This window comes from Triticum aestivum, chromosome 1B (genome assembly GCF_018294505.1).
Source record: "Triticum aestivum cultivar Chinese Spring chromosome 1B, IWGSC CS RefSeq v2.1, whole genome shotgun sequence".
NCBI classification, from domain to species: Eukaryota; Viridiplantae; Streptophyta; class Magnoliopsida; order Poales; family Poaceae; genus Triticum; species Triticum aestivum.
In genome coordinates this window covers 1,200,066-1,211,397 of record NC_057795.1, presented here as the reverse complement: position 1 = coordinate 1,211,397, position 11,332 = coordinate 1,200,066, and the positions used below count along the sequence as shown (strand labels likewise).

The 11,332-nt window shown below is 46.9% G+C and overlaps 1 protein-coding gene across 1 annotated transcript; it reads left to right on the top strand.

The window, feature by feature from the left end:
• The first annotated feature begins 6,540 nt into the window (after positions 1–6,540).
• On the top strand, positions 6,541–10,901 carry LOC123102372 (E3 ubiquitin-protein ligase SIS3). Its single transcript, XM_044523706.1, has 8 exons — positions 6,541–6,843; positions 6,953–6,991; positions 7,098–7,238; positions 8,682–8,820; positions 8,910–9,002; positions 9,570–9,635; positions 9,914–10,030; positions 10,129–10,901. The coding sequence occupies exons 1-8, from the start codon at positions 6,815–6,817 to the stop codon at positions 10,639–10,641; spliced, it is 1,137 nt and encodes a 378-aa protein (XP_044379641.1). The 5' UTR covers positions 6,541–6,814; the 3' UTR covers positions 10,642–10,901.
• Positions 10,902–11,332: the final 431 nt, after the last annotated feature.

The following is an 11,332-nucleotide window of genomic DNA, read 5'->3' as shown; positions in this document are numbered from 1 at the left end:
ACACCTGTATATCAAATATACCCTTTTTCACTTTGCCATCCTTCTTATCCACCAAATATTTAGGGTAGTTCCGCTTCCAGTGACCATTTCCTTTGCAGTGTAAGCACTCAGTTTCAGGCTTTGGTTCAGCTTTGGGCTTCTTCGTGGGAGTGACAACTTGCTTGTCAATCTACTTGAAGTTCCCCTTTCTTTCCCTTTGCCCTTTTCTTGAAACTAGTGATCTTGTCAACCATCAACACTTGATGCTCTTTCTTGATTTCTACCTTCGTTGATTTCAACATCACGAAGAGCTCGGGAATCATTTTCATCATCCCTTGCATACTATAGTTCATCACGAAGTTCTACTAACTTGGTGATGGTGACTAGAGAATTCTGTCAATCACTATCTTATCTGGAAGATTAACTCCCACTTGATTCAAGCGATTGAAGTACCCAGACAATCTGAGCACATGCTCACTAGTTGAGCGATTCTCCTCCATCTTTTAGCTATAGAACTTGTTGGAGACTTCATATCTCTCAACTCGGGTATTTGCTTGAAATATTAACTTCAATTCCTGGAACATCTCATATGGTCCATGACGTTCAAAACGTCTTTGAAGTCCCGATTCTAAGCCGTTAAGCATGGTGCACTAAACTATCAAGTAGTCATCATATTAAGCTAGCCAGACGTTCATAACTTCTGCATCTGCTCCTGCAATAGGTCTGTCACCTAGCGGTGCATTAAGGACATAATTCTTCTGTGCAGCAATGAGGATAAACCTCAGATCACGGATCGAATCCGCATCATTGCTACTAACATTTTTCAACACAATATTCTCTAGGAACATATCAAAATAAACATATGAGAGCAACAACGCAAGCTATTGATCTACAACATAATTTGCAAAATACTACCAGGACTAAGTTCATGATAAATTTAAGTTCAATTAATCATATTACTTAAGAACTCCCACTTAGACAGACATCTCTCTAGTCATCTAAGTGATCACGTGATCCATATCAACTAAACCATGTCCGATCATCACGTGAGATGGAGTAGTTTCAATGGTGAACATCACTATGTTGATCATATCTACTATATGATTCACGCTCGACCTTTCGGTCTCCGTGTCCCGAGGCCATATCTGTATATGCTAGGCTCGTCAAGTTTAACCTGAGTATTCTGCGTGTGCAAAAACTGGCTTGCACCCGTTGTAGATGGACGTAGAGCTTATCACACCCGATCATCACGTGGTGTCTGGGCACGACGAACTTTGGCAACGGTGCATACTCAGGGAGAACACTTCTTGATAATTTAGTGAGAGATCATCTTATAATGCTACCGTCAATCAAAGCAAGATAAGATGCATAAAAGATAAACATCACATGCAATCAATATAAGTGATATGATATGGCCATCATCATCTTGTGCTTGTGATCTCCATCTCCGAAGCACCGTCATGATCACTATCGTCACCGGCGCGACACCTTGATCTTCATCGTAGCATCGTTGTCGTCTCGCCAATCTTATGCTTCAACGACTATCACTACCGTTTAGTAATAAAGTAAAGCATTACATCGCGATTGCATTGCATACAATAAAGCGACAACCATATGGCTCCTGCCAGTTGCCGATAACTCGGTTACAAAACATGATCATCTCATACAATAAAATTCAGCATCATGCCTTGACCATATCACATCACAACATGCCCTGCAAAAACAAGTTAGACGTCCTCTACTTTGTTGTTGCATGTTTTACGTGGCTGCTACGGGCTTAAGTAAGAACCAATCTCACCTACGCATCAAAACCACAACGATAGTTTGTCAAATAGACTCCGTTTTAACCTTCGCAAGGACCGGGCGTAGCCATACTTGGTTCAACTAAAGTTGGAGAGACAGTCGCCCGCAAGCCATCTCTGTGCAAAGCACGTCGAGGGAACCGGTCTCGCGTAAGCGTACGCGTAAGGTTGGTCCGGGTCGTCTCGTCCAACAATACCGCCGAAACAAAGTATGACATGCTGGTAGGCAGTATGACTTGTATCGTCCACAACTCACTTGTGTTCTACTCGTGCATATAACATCAACATAAGTAACCTAGGCTCGGATGCCACTGTTGGGTTTCGTAGTAATTTCAAAAATTTTCCTACGCACACGCAAGATCATGTGATGCATAGCAACGAGGGGAAGAGTATTGTCTACGTACCCTACGCAGACCGACTGCGGAAGCGATGACACGACGTAGAGGAAGTAGTCGCACGTCTTCACGATCCAACCGATCAAGCACCGAAACTACGGCACCTCCGAGTTCGAGCACACGTTCAGCTCGATGACGATCCCCGGACTCCGATCCAGCAAAGTGTCGGGGAAGAGTTCCGTCAGCACGACGGCGTGGTGACGATCTTGATGAACTACAGCAGCAGGGCTTCGCCTAAACTCCGCTACAGTATTATCGAGGAATATGGTGGCAGGGGGCACCGCACACGGCTAAGGAATCGATCACGTGGATCAACTTGTGTTAACTTGTGTGTTTAGAGGTGCCTCTACCTCAGTATATAAAGGAGCCAAGGGGGGAGGAGGCGCCGGCCAGGAGGAGGTGGCGCAGGAGGAGTCCTACTCCTACCGGGAGTAGGACTCCCCCCCCAATCCTATTCCAACTAGGATTCCCAAGGGGGAAAGAGGGAGAGGGGTGGCCGGCCACCTCTCCTAGTCCTAATAGGACTAGGGGAAGGGGGGAGGCGCGCAGCCCCCTTGGGCTGCCCCTTTCTCTTTTCCACTAAGGCCCATGATGGCCCATATGGCTCCCGGGGGGTTCCGGTAACCTCCCGGTAACCCGGTAAAATCCCGATTTCACCCGGAACACTTCCGATGTCCAAACATAGGCTTCCAATATATCAATCTTTATGTCTCGACCATTTCGAGACTCCTCGTCATGTCCGTGATCACATCCGGGACTCCGAACAACCTTCGGTACATCAAAATGCATAAACTCATAATATAACTGTCATCGTAACCTTAAGCGTGCGGACCCTACGGGTTCGAGAACAATGTAGACATGACCGAGACACGTCTCTGGTCAATAACCAATAGCGGGACCTGGATGCCCATATTGGCTCCTACATATTCTACGAAGATCTTTATCGGTCAGACCGCATAACAACATACGTTGTTCCCTTTGTCATCGGTATGTTACTTGCCCGAGATTCGATCGTCGGTATCCAATACTTAGTTCAATCTCGTTACCGGCAAGTCTCTTTACTCGTTCCGTAATACATCATCTCACAACTAACATATTAGTTGTAATGCTTGCAAGGCTTATGTGATGTGTATTACCGAGAGGGCCCAGAGATACCTTTCCGACAATCGGAGTGACAAATCCTAATCTCGAAATATGCCAACCCAACATCGACCATTGGAGACACCTGTAGTACTCCTTTATAATCACCCAGTTACGTTGTGACGTTTGGTAGTACCCAAAGTGTTCCTCCGGTAAACGGGAGTTGCATAATCTCATAGTCATAGGAACATGTATAAGTCATGAAGAAAGCAATAGCAACATACTAAACGATCAGGTGCTAAGCTAATGGAATGGGTCATGTCAATCAGATCATTCAACTAATGATGTGACCTCGTTAATCAAATAACAACTCATTGTTCATGGTCAGGAAACATAACCATCTTTGATTAACGAGCTAGTCAAGTAGAGGCATACTAGTGACACTCTGTTTGTCTATGTATTCACACATGTATTATGTTTCCGGTTAATACAATTCTAGCATGAATAATAAACATTTATCATGATATAAGGAAATAAATAATAACTTTATTATTGCCTCTAGGGCATATTTCCTTCAGAAGTGCCCTTGGGGGTGCCCCTCGAAGACTCGAAATATCGGCTTACCCCCTCGCACAAGTGCGATCGAAAAGCATACTAGAGACTTCAACTCCTGCCTTCATCTTCCCACGCCCGCTTGGACGGAAGCCTCTTGAAACTATCGATGGATAATAAGTGCCACAACGATGGCCATATAGACATGGCCTCGAAATATCAATGGGGATTTCTCCTTGTCGGTGTACTGATAAGATGATTTACTTGGACGGATGCGGGCCCGTTGATTCTAGCACTTCCATCCAACATTGTTTGCTTTCTTGATCCATCTCCTACCCACTCAGCCGCACCTCTATGCCCCACCGCCCTAGAACCCTAATCACCTGTTTTGACGCCTCATGCATCTAGGTCTTGTCGGATCTTCATCATGCAGCGATGACAAAAATATGGGATGTGGCAGACGTGCCTAAGCGCGTCTGGGCCTCCTTATATCTATTCGAGATATGGGCTGGATATGAGAGGGGGGGGGGTCAGCCTAGGCAAATATGACCGGTTTGAGGGGCCAATTGGGTGATACCAAGTCACTGACCGGACCGAACCGTTCGCCGGGACCATGGGGAGGGCATTTGAGGAGGCCGCTATGGGTGTGAAGAGCTTGGGATTGTAAAAAAGAAATGGATATGTTGACACCAGATTATGGCATGATCAAAACCTTAGTTAATATGACCTCAAATAGAAAAGTTTTCAACATGTGAAAGTTTCGTATTGTCAAAATGAAAAACTTTGATATTTGGGGCATCAACGCATGATCTCATCTAAACGGCCGAAATTGTGCTCGAAGTAATAAGATGTTGGCACTAAAAGTACTGTTCGGCCAATTACGCCTCCAAGACAGTCTCATATGAGGAAAAAATTCTACATGAATTGTCTTCGTCTCGTCGAAACAGTCGATTTTGATATAAAAATTGTCTTAATCCGAGGTCGTATGCAAATGTTAGAGCCGAAAATGCGTGGCTGCATCAAGATGGCTGGACACTCCGGGGATAATCATCCGGGTTTTGGATTTCTCTAAGGATGGCCGGACACTCCGGGATGTTCGCCCGGGTTTTGGATTTCTCTGTTGCAGACTTCGGGAAACGGACGAAAACCCCTCAAGACGACCTCTGATAAGAAAAACATTCAACATGAAAGATGTCCTTCTCGTCGAAATGGTCAAGATTGCTTTTCGCTCGTTTCCATCCGAGCCTGTTTACTGCCTCAGAAGTGACCCGCAAGGTGCATCCAGGTTGTAAACCAAACAGTTTTGGAAAGTTCAGATTCGGAGTTGGACCCAACACTATAAAAAAATACACTTCCATGATGATACGTGTTTGTCACAGTAGGTCGCGTTTTTTGTCATGCATGTACATCCATGACGATTTTATGACAGAATCAAGATAGTCATACCTGTGCTGTCGTAGAAGTGTTTCATGACATTACCAAAATTATCATCACGGAAGTGTCCACTTTCATGACAATAAATCACGTGTCACAGAAGTGCTTTCGTCAAGGGTGTTTTCACACGTGGCATCCACCGTAACGGAACGTTATTAAGCTATCGGGTCGGATTTTGGATCCGATAACCCGTTAACAGCCCTGACCAATGGGGATTTTCCACGTGTAAAATCATCATTGGCTGAAGGAAACACGTGTCGGCTCATCGTTGGGATAGATGTCATCCACTCATTGGACAGAAGGCGCCTATGATACGTCGACATGTGGCACGGCCCAACAGTGGCCCATTCCTGTGAAAAGGCTGGCCTAATGTTGGCTAAGGTAAAAAGTGAGGATTGATGTGAATGAGTTCAAATCAACCTGGGGCCTAATGTTGGAGATATAACTTCGAGGTATGACCCGCCCAAGAGGGGCCGGGTTACACTGATGGTGGTTTAACATGAAGAAGGTTCAAAGAGACCCAAGGAGAAGTATGAAGACGGCGGCTCATAGAGGCAGGCTTGGTGAAGGCCCAAGACCGGGGCCTGTGAACCGCCGAGAGAAGACTTGCCCCGTAAGGCATGACTAGTTAGAAACCGAGCCGGTCACGTTGTGTGAGCCGGACGGGACTCTGTAAGCTGCCGGGTCCCAACCTGTGTATATAAAGGTGAGATCCGGCGGCGGGTTAACTCAAGGAATAAGTAATCGAGAGTTAGGTCAAGCGTATCCGCTCCCTTGTAATCGAAACACAAGCAATACAACTAGAAGCAGGACGTAGGCTTTTACCTGCACGGTGAGGGGCCGAACCTGGGTAAACTCCTTGTGTCCTTTGTCCCGTTCAACCCCTTTCAAGCTAACCTAGTTGCGATGGCTCCACACCCAAGTCCTTTCACTAGGGCATCTACCATGAAAATCCACGGCACCTCCCTGCACCGCTCGAGCCCGGATTTCTTTGAGATATGAGCCTGGATATGAAGGGGGTTGGTTAGCCGGGACGAATATGACCGGTTGGATGATACAAGTCAGTGAGAGAGAGGGCTATAGATGCCTTGACATACATACGCTGCCGTAGTAGTGTCCCTTCCGTCCGTCCGTCGGTAGGAGCCCCACCACTGACTGTTGCCGCCGTGGCCCTGTAACATCATCAATCACGGGAGCACGCACGGACACATGACCTACCCACGTGCCACAGACATCTGGGCCCGTGCAGTCCTGCCCCACGTGGCAGAGGGAAGCGGAGGCGTGGCGGCCGGGCAGGGGGTAGGCGGGTAGGTAGGAGTAGCCGAGCGTTGCGAGTTCATCTTCCTCCCCCTCTCCGCCGTGCGGTTACTGTCCGTCACTGTCCCCACAACCATCTTCATCGGCTCCATCCCAATCGATTCCGTTCCGTTCCGTTTGGCCGCTCCCGTTTGTCCCACCCACCGCCGGAGCCCCAAACCCTCGACGCGGAGCGGAGCGGAGGCGACGGATGCGGGCGCCGCCGCCCCGGCCGCCGGAGCGCTCCGACGACAGCTAGTCTCAGATCTGACCGGAATGGCGATGCGGGGCGTCGATTTCAAGTGGTACGTGCGCCCCTCCCCCCTCTAACCTTCCTCTATCCACTCCACACCCTTGTTTTTCCCCACTGAATGAATGTACTTTTTGAATCTGTATGTGCTACTGATGCTGCAGGTACGACGGCTTCTTCCTCTCCATGCTCGCCACCAGCGTGTACGTCTGAATTCATCTGTTTTCATTTCATTTGCTTCTTCAATTTTCTATGTATCTATGTATGTATGTATGCATGAATGCCTAAGTGTTTGCTCTCATAATATAGAATCATCGTGTCCATCAACTGGAGGAGGTACCGCCTCTGCGCCCACCCGCTCCACATATGGATCGTCGTCGACTACACCACCGTCTTCGTCTTCCGCCTCCTCATGTTCCTCGACAACGGCCTCGCCGCAGGGATGGGGCTGTAAGTCACTCCCCTTTTCATCATTTCTATAGTGCACCACCATTCTCTTTTTCACATGCCCCTGCCTATAGCCCAATTGCGCACATTCCTCAACTCATCATTCCTCTAGTTTCGGGTTCAGTGTTATGCTTCTGCTTTGGTGAAAGAATGCAAGGCCTCCGGTCATCCAGTCTTATTGCAATCAATTCTAAACGCATAAATTTGGATATGTCAGACTAGTATTATCCCAAATTTAATGGCCATAACCCTCTGAATAGTCTGTCAATTTTGGAGGAAGCCACAGTGCATACAGAGCTAGCATCGTTAGCGTCTTTGAGCGTTGTACACATTATTTTGGCCTAGTTACTGCCTTATTTCCAAGCGTCACCATAGGGCAACACCAATGTTTTCCATAATCTGATTCTTTTGGGTACCTTATGACTTTTTTATTCAAGCAGAACTTGATCTTGAATTATTATTTTTAACATAATTAGAGTTTGCTGTGAGAGTGTATGGCTTTATAATTAAAGTTGCACTGTGCGGTAGAATACCGTGACAGTAGTAACAACATATGGGATAAAACAGGACATAATTAAACAGATGCATTCTTGTGGATTTTGTGTATGTGTGCGAGGAACATAGGTCAAGATTCATGTACTAACTACTAGAGTAGGGGGACACAGTACTGATTTGTTCCTTTCTAAATGATCCGACTGACTGAATATAGCCTCCAAGTATACCTCATGACTTATTGGCATGTTCATTACTTAACCACGGTCATAACCCTCTGAATATTCCGCCAGTTGTGGAGGAGCCACCCACATGACACACTACATATTATGGTGGCATCATTAACCAGAGATAGTAATGTTAGTGTCTTTGAGCATTTTTCACATTATTAATTTCAAACACATAGCACAACACCAGCGTTTTGCATAATCTGGTTTTGGGGATACCTTAATTTTTGATTCAAACAGAACTGTGTCTTCAAATACTCCCTCCATTCCAAAATATTAGTTCAAACTTGATCGTAAACCATGACACTTACTCCCTCCGTTCCAAATTACTTGTCGCAGAAATGGATGTATTTAAAACTAAAATACATCTAGATACATCCATACCCGCGACAAGTAATTCGGAACGGAGGTAGTATTTCTGAAGAAACTAAGAGTTAGCTGTGGGCTGTGGGTGTTTATGGTTCTGTAATTAGAGTTACATCGTGCGGTAGAATTCCATGGCAATAGTAATAATATTCAATAAAACAGGACACGCCGTTTCTTTTGACGCATTTGGCAGTCTTTAAGACAAAACAATTTTCTACAACAGCAGATGGTACTCTGCCTATTGTAGGGGGTCTTATGTTGGTGTTTTAAGATTCCAGCTCTCTATCTCTCTCCTTTTCCAAGAGAACTGGATAGTAAACCTTGCTGTACATCAGTGACATTTTTCTGTAACAAATTGCAGGGATCTTGGATGGCAACAGAGATATACTCGTTTCTGTGGGAGGATAGTTGTTCTCTCAGTCCTTGTTCTTCTTCTGTATCCCTTCCTGTGGGTTTGGACTGTGATAGGAACATTGTGGTTTAACAGTGCAAGGAGCTGCGTAAGTTCTTTATTGTGTAAGCAAATTTTACTATCACCATATATACATGGAGAGACTTGCTACTCACTGCACATTCACTCCATGTACAGTTGCCAGAGGAAGGACAAAAATGGGGCTTCCTGATATGGCTGCTTTTCAGTTACTGTGGGCTCGCCTGTATTGCATGCGTGGCTGTTGGAAAGGTACTGCTGCATAATTTGTCCATACAAAATCAAAGCGTGCACGCGGTCAAAATATTATTGAAGTGCCGCTTACACATGATTATTATACAAAGGATGGCAATATTTAGCTTTAGCATATGCTCTTCATAGACTATTTTAGTTAGTTTAGCCTGCTTGTGTATTACTTGGCTGCAGTGACATTCATGTCTATCGCCGTTTGAATTGAAGGTATTAAGCTTGTGCTTGATGCGTGTACTGAGTTGCCAATTCAACATCGGAGTGTTCAAATTTAATTTGCATCAGTTAGTATCATATCCAGTTACTAAAAACATTATGAATCTGTCGAGTGTTCTTTGTATTTGCACAAGACAAACTGATGTGTAGACACCAGTGGCCATGATTGTGCTGGCTAAACTTTCTGTTATACTCCCTCCGTCCGGAAATACTTGTCCAAGGAATGGATGTATCTAGATGTATTTTAGTTCTAGATACACCCATTTGTATCCATTTCTACGACAAGTATTTCCGGACGGAAGTAGTAGTTATCAGTGGAACCTCATATTTTCCATGTTTTTATTTACGTGGCAGTGGCTAAACCGAAGGCATGCACTCCAACTGAGGGCACAACAGGGGATTCCGGTCTCTGAATATGGGGTAATGTTTCCGTTTATTTCTGTGCTGACGTTGGATGTAGGAAGTGATCTGTCAACATTAGAAGCTTAAATGTATCAGATCAAATTGTCATGAATCTTTATCCATATTCTTCTGTTCAGCATGTTCAAAGCAGTCAGGATTACATATTATGCCTCAGCACGCAAGTTTCAAATTCAAATCTACACTAGAGCTAGCTAAGCTACCTTATTTCTAGCAGTAGGAAGATAATATGGCGGTGACGGCATAATTAATGTTAGGTTGATGTGTGTGGTGTGCAGGTTTTGGTTGACATGATCCGTGTGCCTGACTGGGCATTTGAGGCGGTCGGCTTGGAACTGAGAGGAATGGGCCAGGACACTGCATACCATCCTGGCCTTTATCTGACAGCAGCCCAGGTGAGTCGCTCACTCAAATTAAATAGGTGTAGCAATTCACATGGACGAGAAGAAGAATGCGTCTAAATGTGCTATTTTTGCTGTGGTGCTTCATTCAGAGAGAGGCGGTGGAGGCTCTGATCCAGGAGCTCCCAAAGTTCATGCTGAAGGCGGTGCCGACGGACTGCAGCGAGTGCCCGATCTGCCTTGAGGAGTTCAAGGTGGGCAACGAGGTGCGGGGGCTCCCCTGCGCGCACAACTTCCACGTGGAGTGCATCGACCAGTGGCTGCGGCTGAACGTCAAGTGCCCGCGCTGCCGCTGCTCGGTGTTCCCCAACCTGGACCTGAGCGCGCTCAACGGCATCCGCTCCAGCAGCGAGATGCTGCAGCAGGACCGCCCCTCGGGCAGCAGCGGCGGAGAGGCGGTTGTGAGCCGGTACGTGGGGCCGCAGCCGGCGCAGGGGCAGAGCTACCTGGTGCGGCTGCAGGGCCTGCTGCTCCGGCCCGTGGTGGGGCATCACGACGGCGGTGAGGACGCCGAGGGCGGGCGAGCCGTGGCGGTTGATGGGGCTGACGTGGCGAGCGGCGTGGTGGTGGTGGTTGATGATGGGCTTGAGCTGCGGGGTCGCTGAGGGGGAGAGGGGGGGGGGGGTTTGGAAAACATGTTTGGCGTGTAGATTACATATGGTATGTATGTATGGTTGTTACAAAGAGAGGGAGACTTGTTGAAAGATGTGTTGCTATAGTAAGTAAATGGAGAGGTTATATGTATGTGTGTATGTGTAGGCTCCTGCATTCTCTTTGTAGCAATTCGTGTGTTGAAGTAAGCGTAGGATAGGCTGCTGCTTGTTGATTTGTTTTGTGATTGATAGGATTTATTGAGTTTTCTTCATTTTATAGGGGGGGGGGGCATCCTTCTTGTCGTCGGAGATCACCACCCCCTCCTTAATTGTGTCCGTCGACAGGCCCGGAGACCGTGGGTGGGGGCGTCGCAATCCAAACGACCTTGGGGGTCCACCTGTTGGTGTTGAGAACCACCCGGGGTCACTGTCGGACTTGCCCATCTTTGCGGTGTGTGGAGGATGGGAGAGGAGAGGTGATGATGCGCGGAGTGGATATGGGGTTTGTCAGCCAGACCAGCCTACTTAAATAGATAGGCTGGTCTGGCGGACCAACACCACTTCAACGAGCGTAGCGGCCCGAGTAGGCTTCTCGGTCGCTGTGCTCAAATTGAAGCAGCAGCTCTGGTGAGCTGTTTGGTCACGCCGGTCTGACCTGCTGTGCCGGAGTAGGCTTCTTGGTCACCATGTTCACATTGAAGCA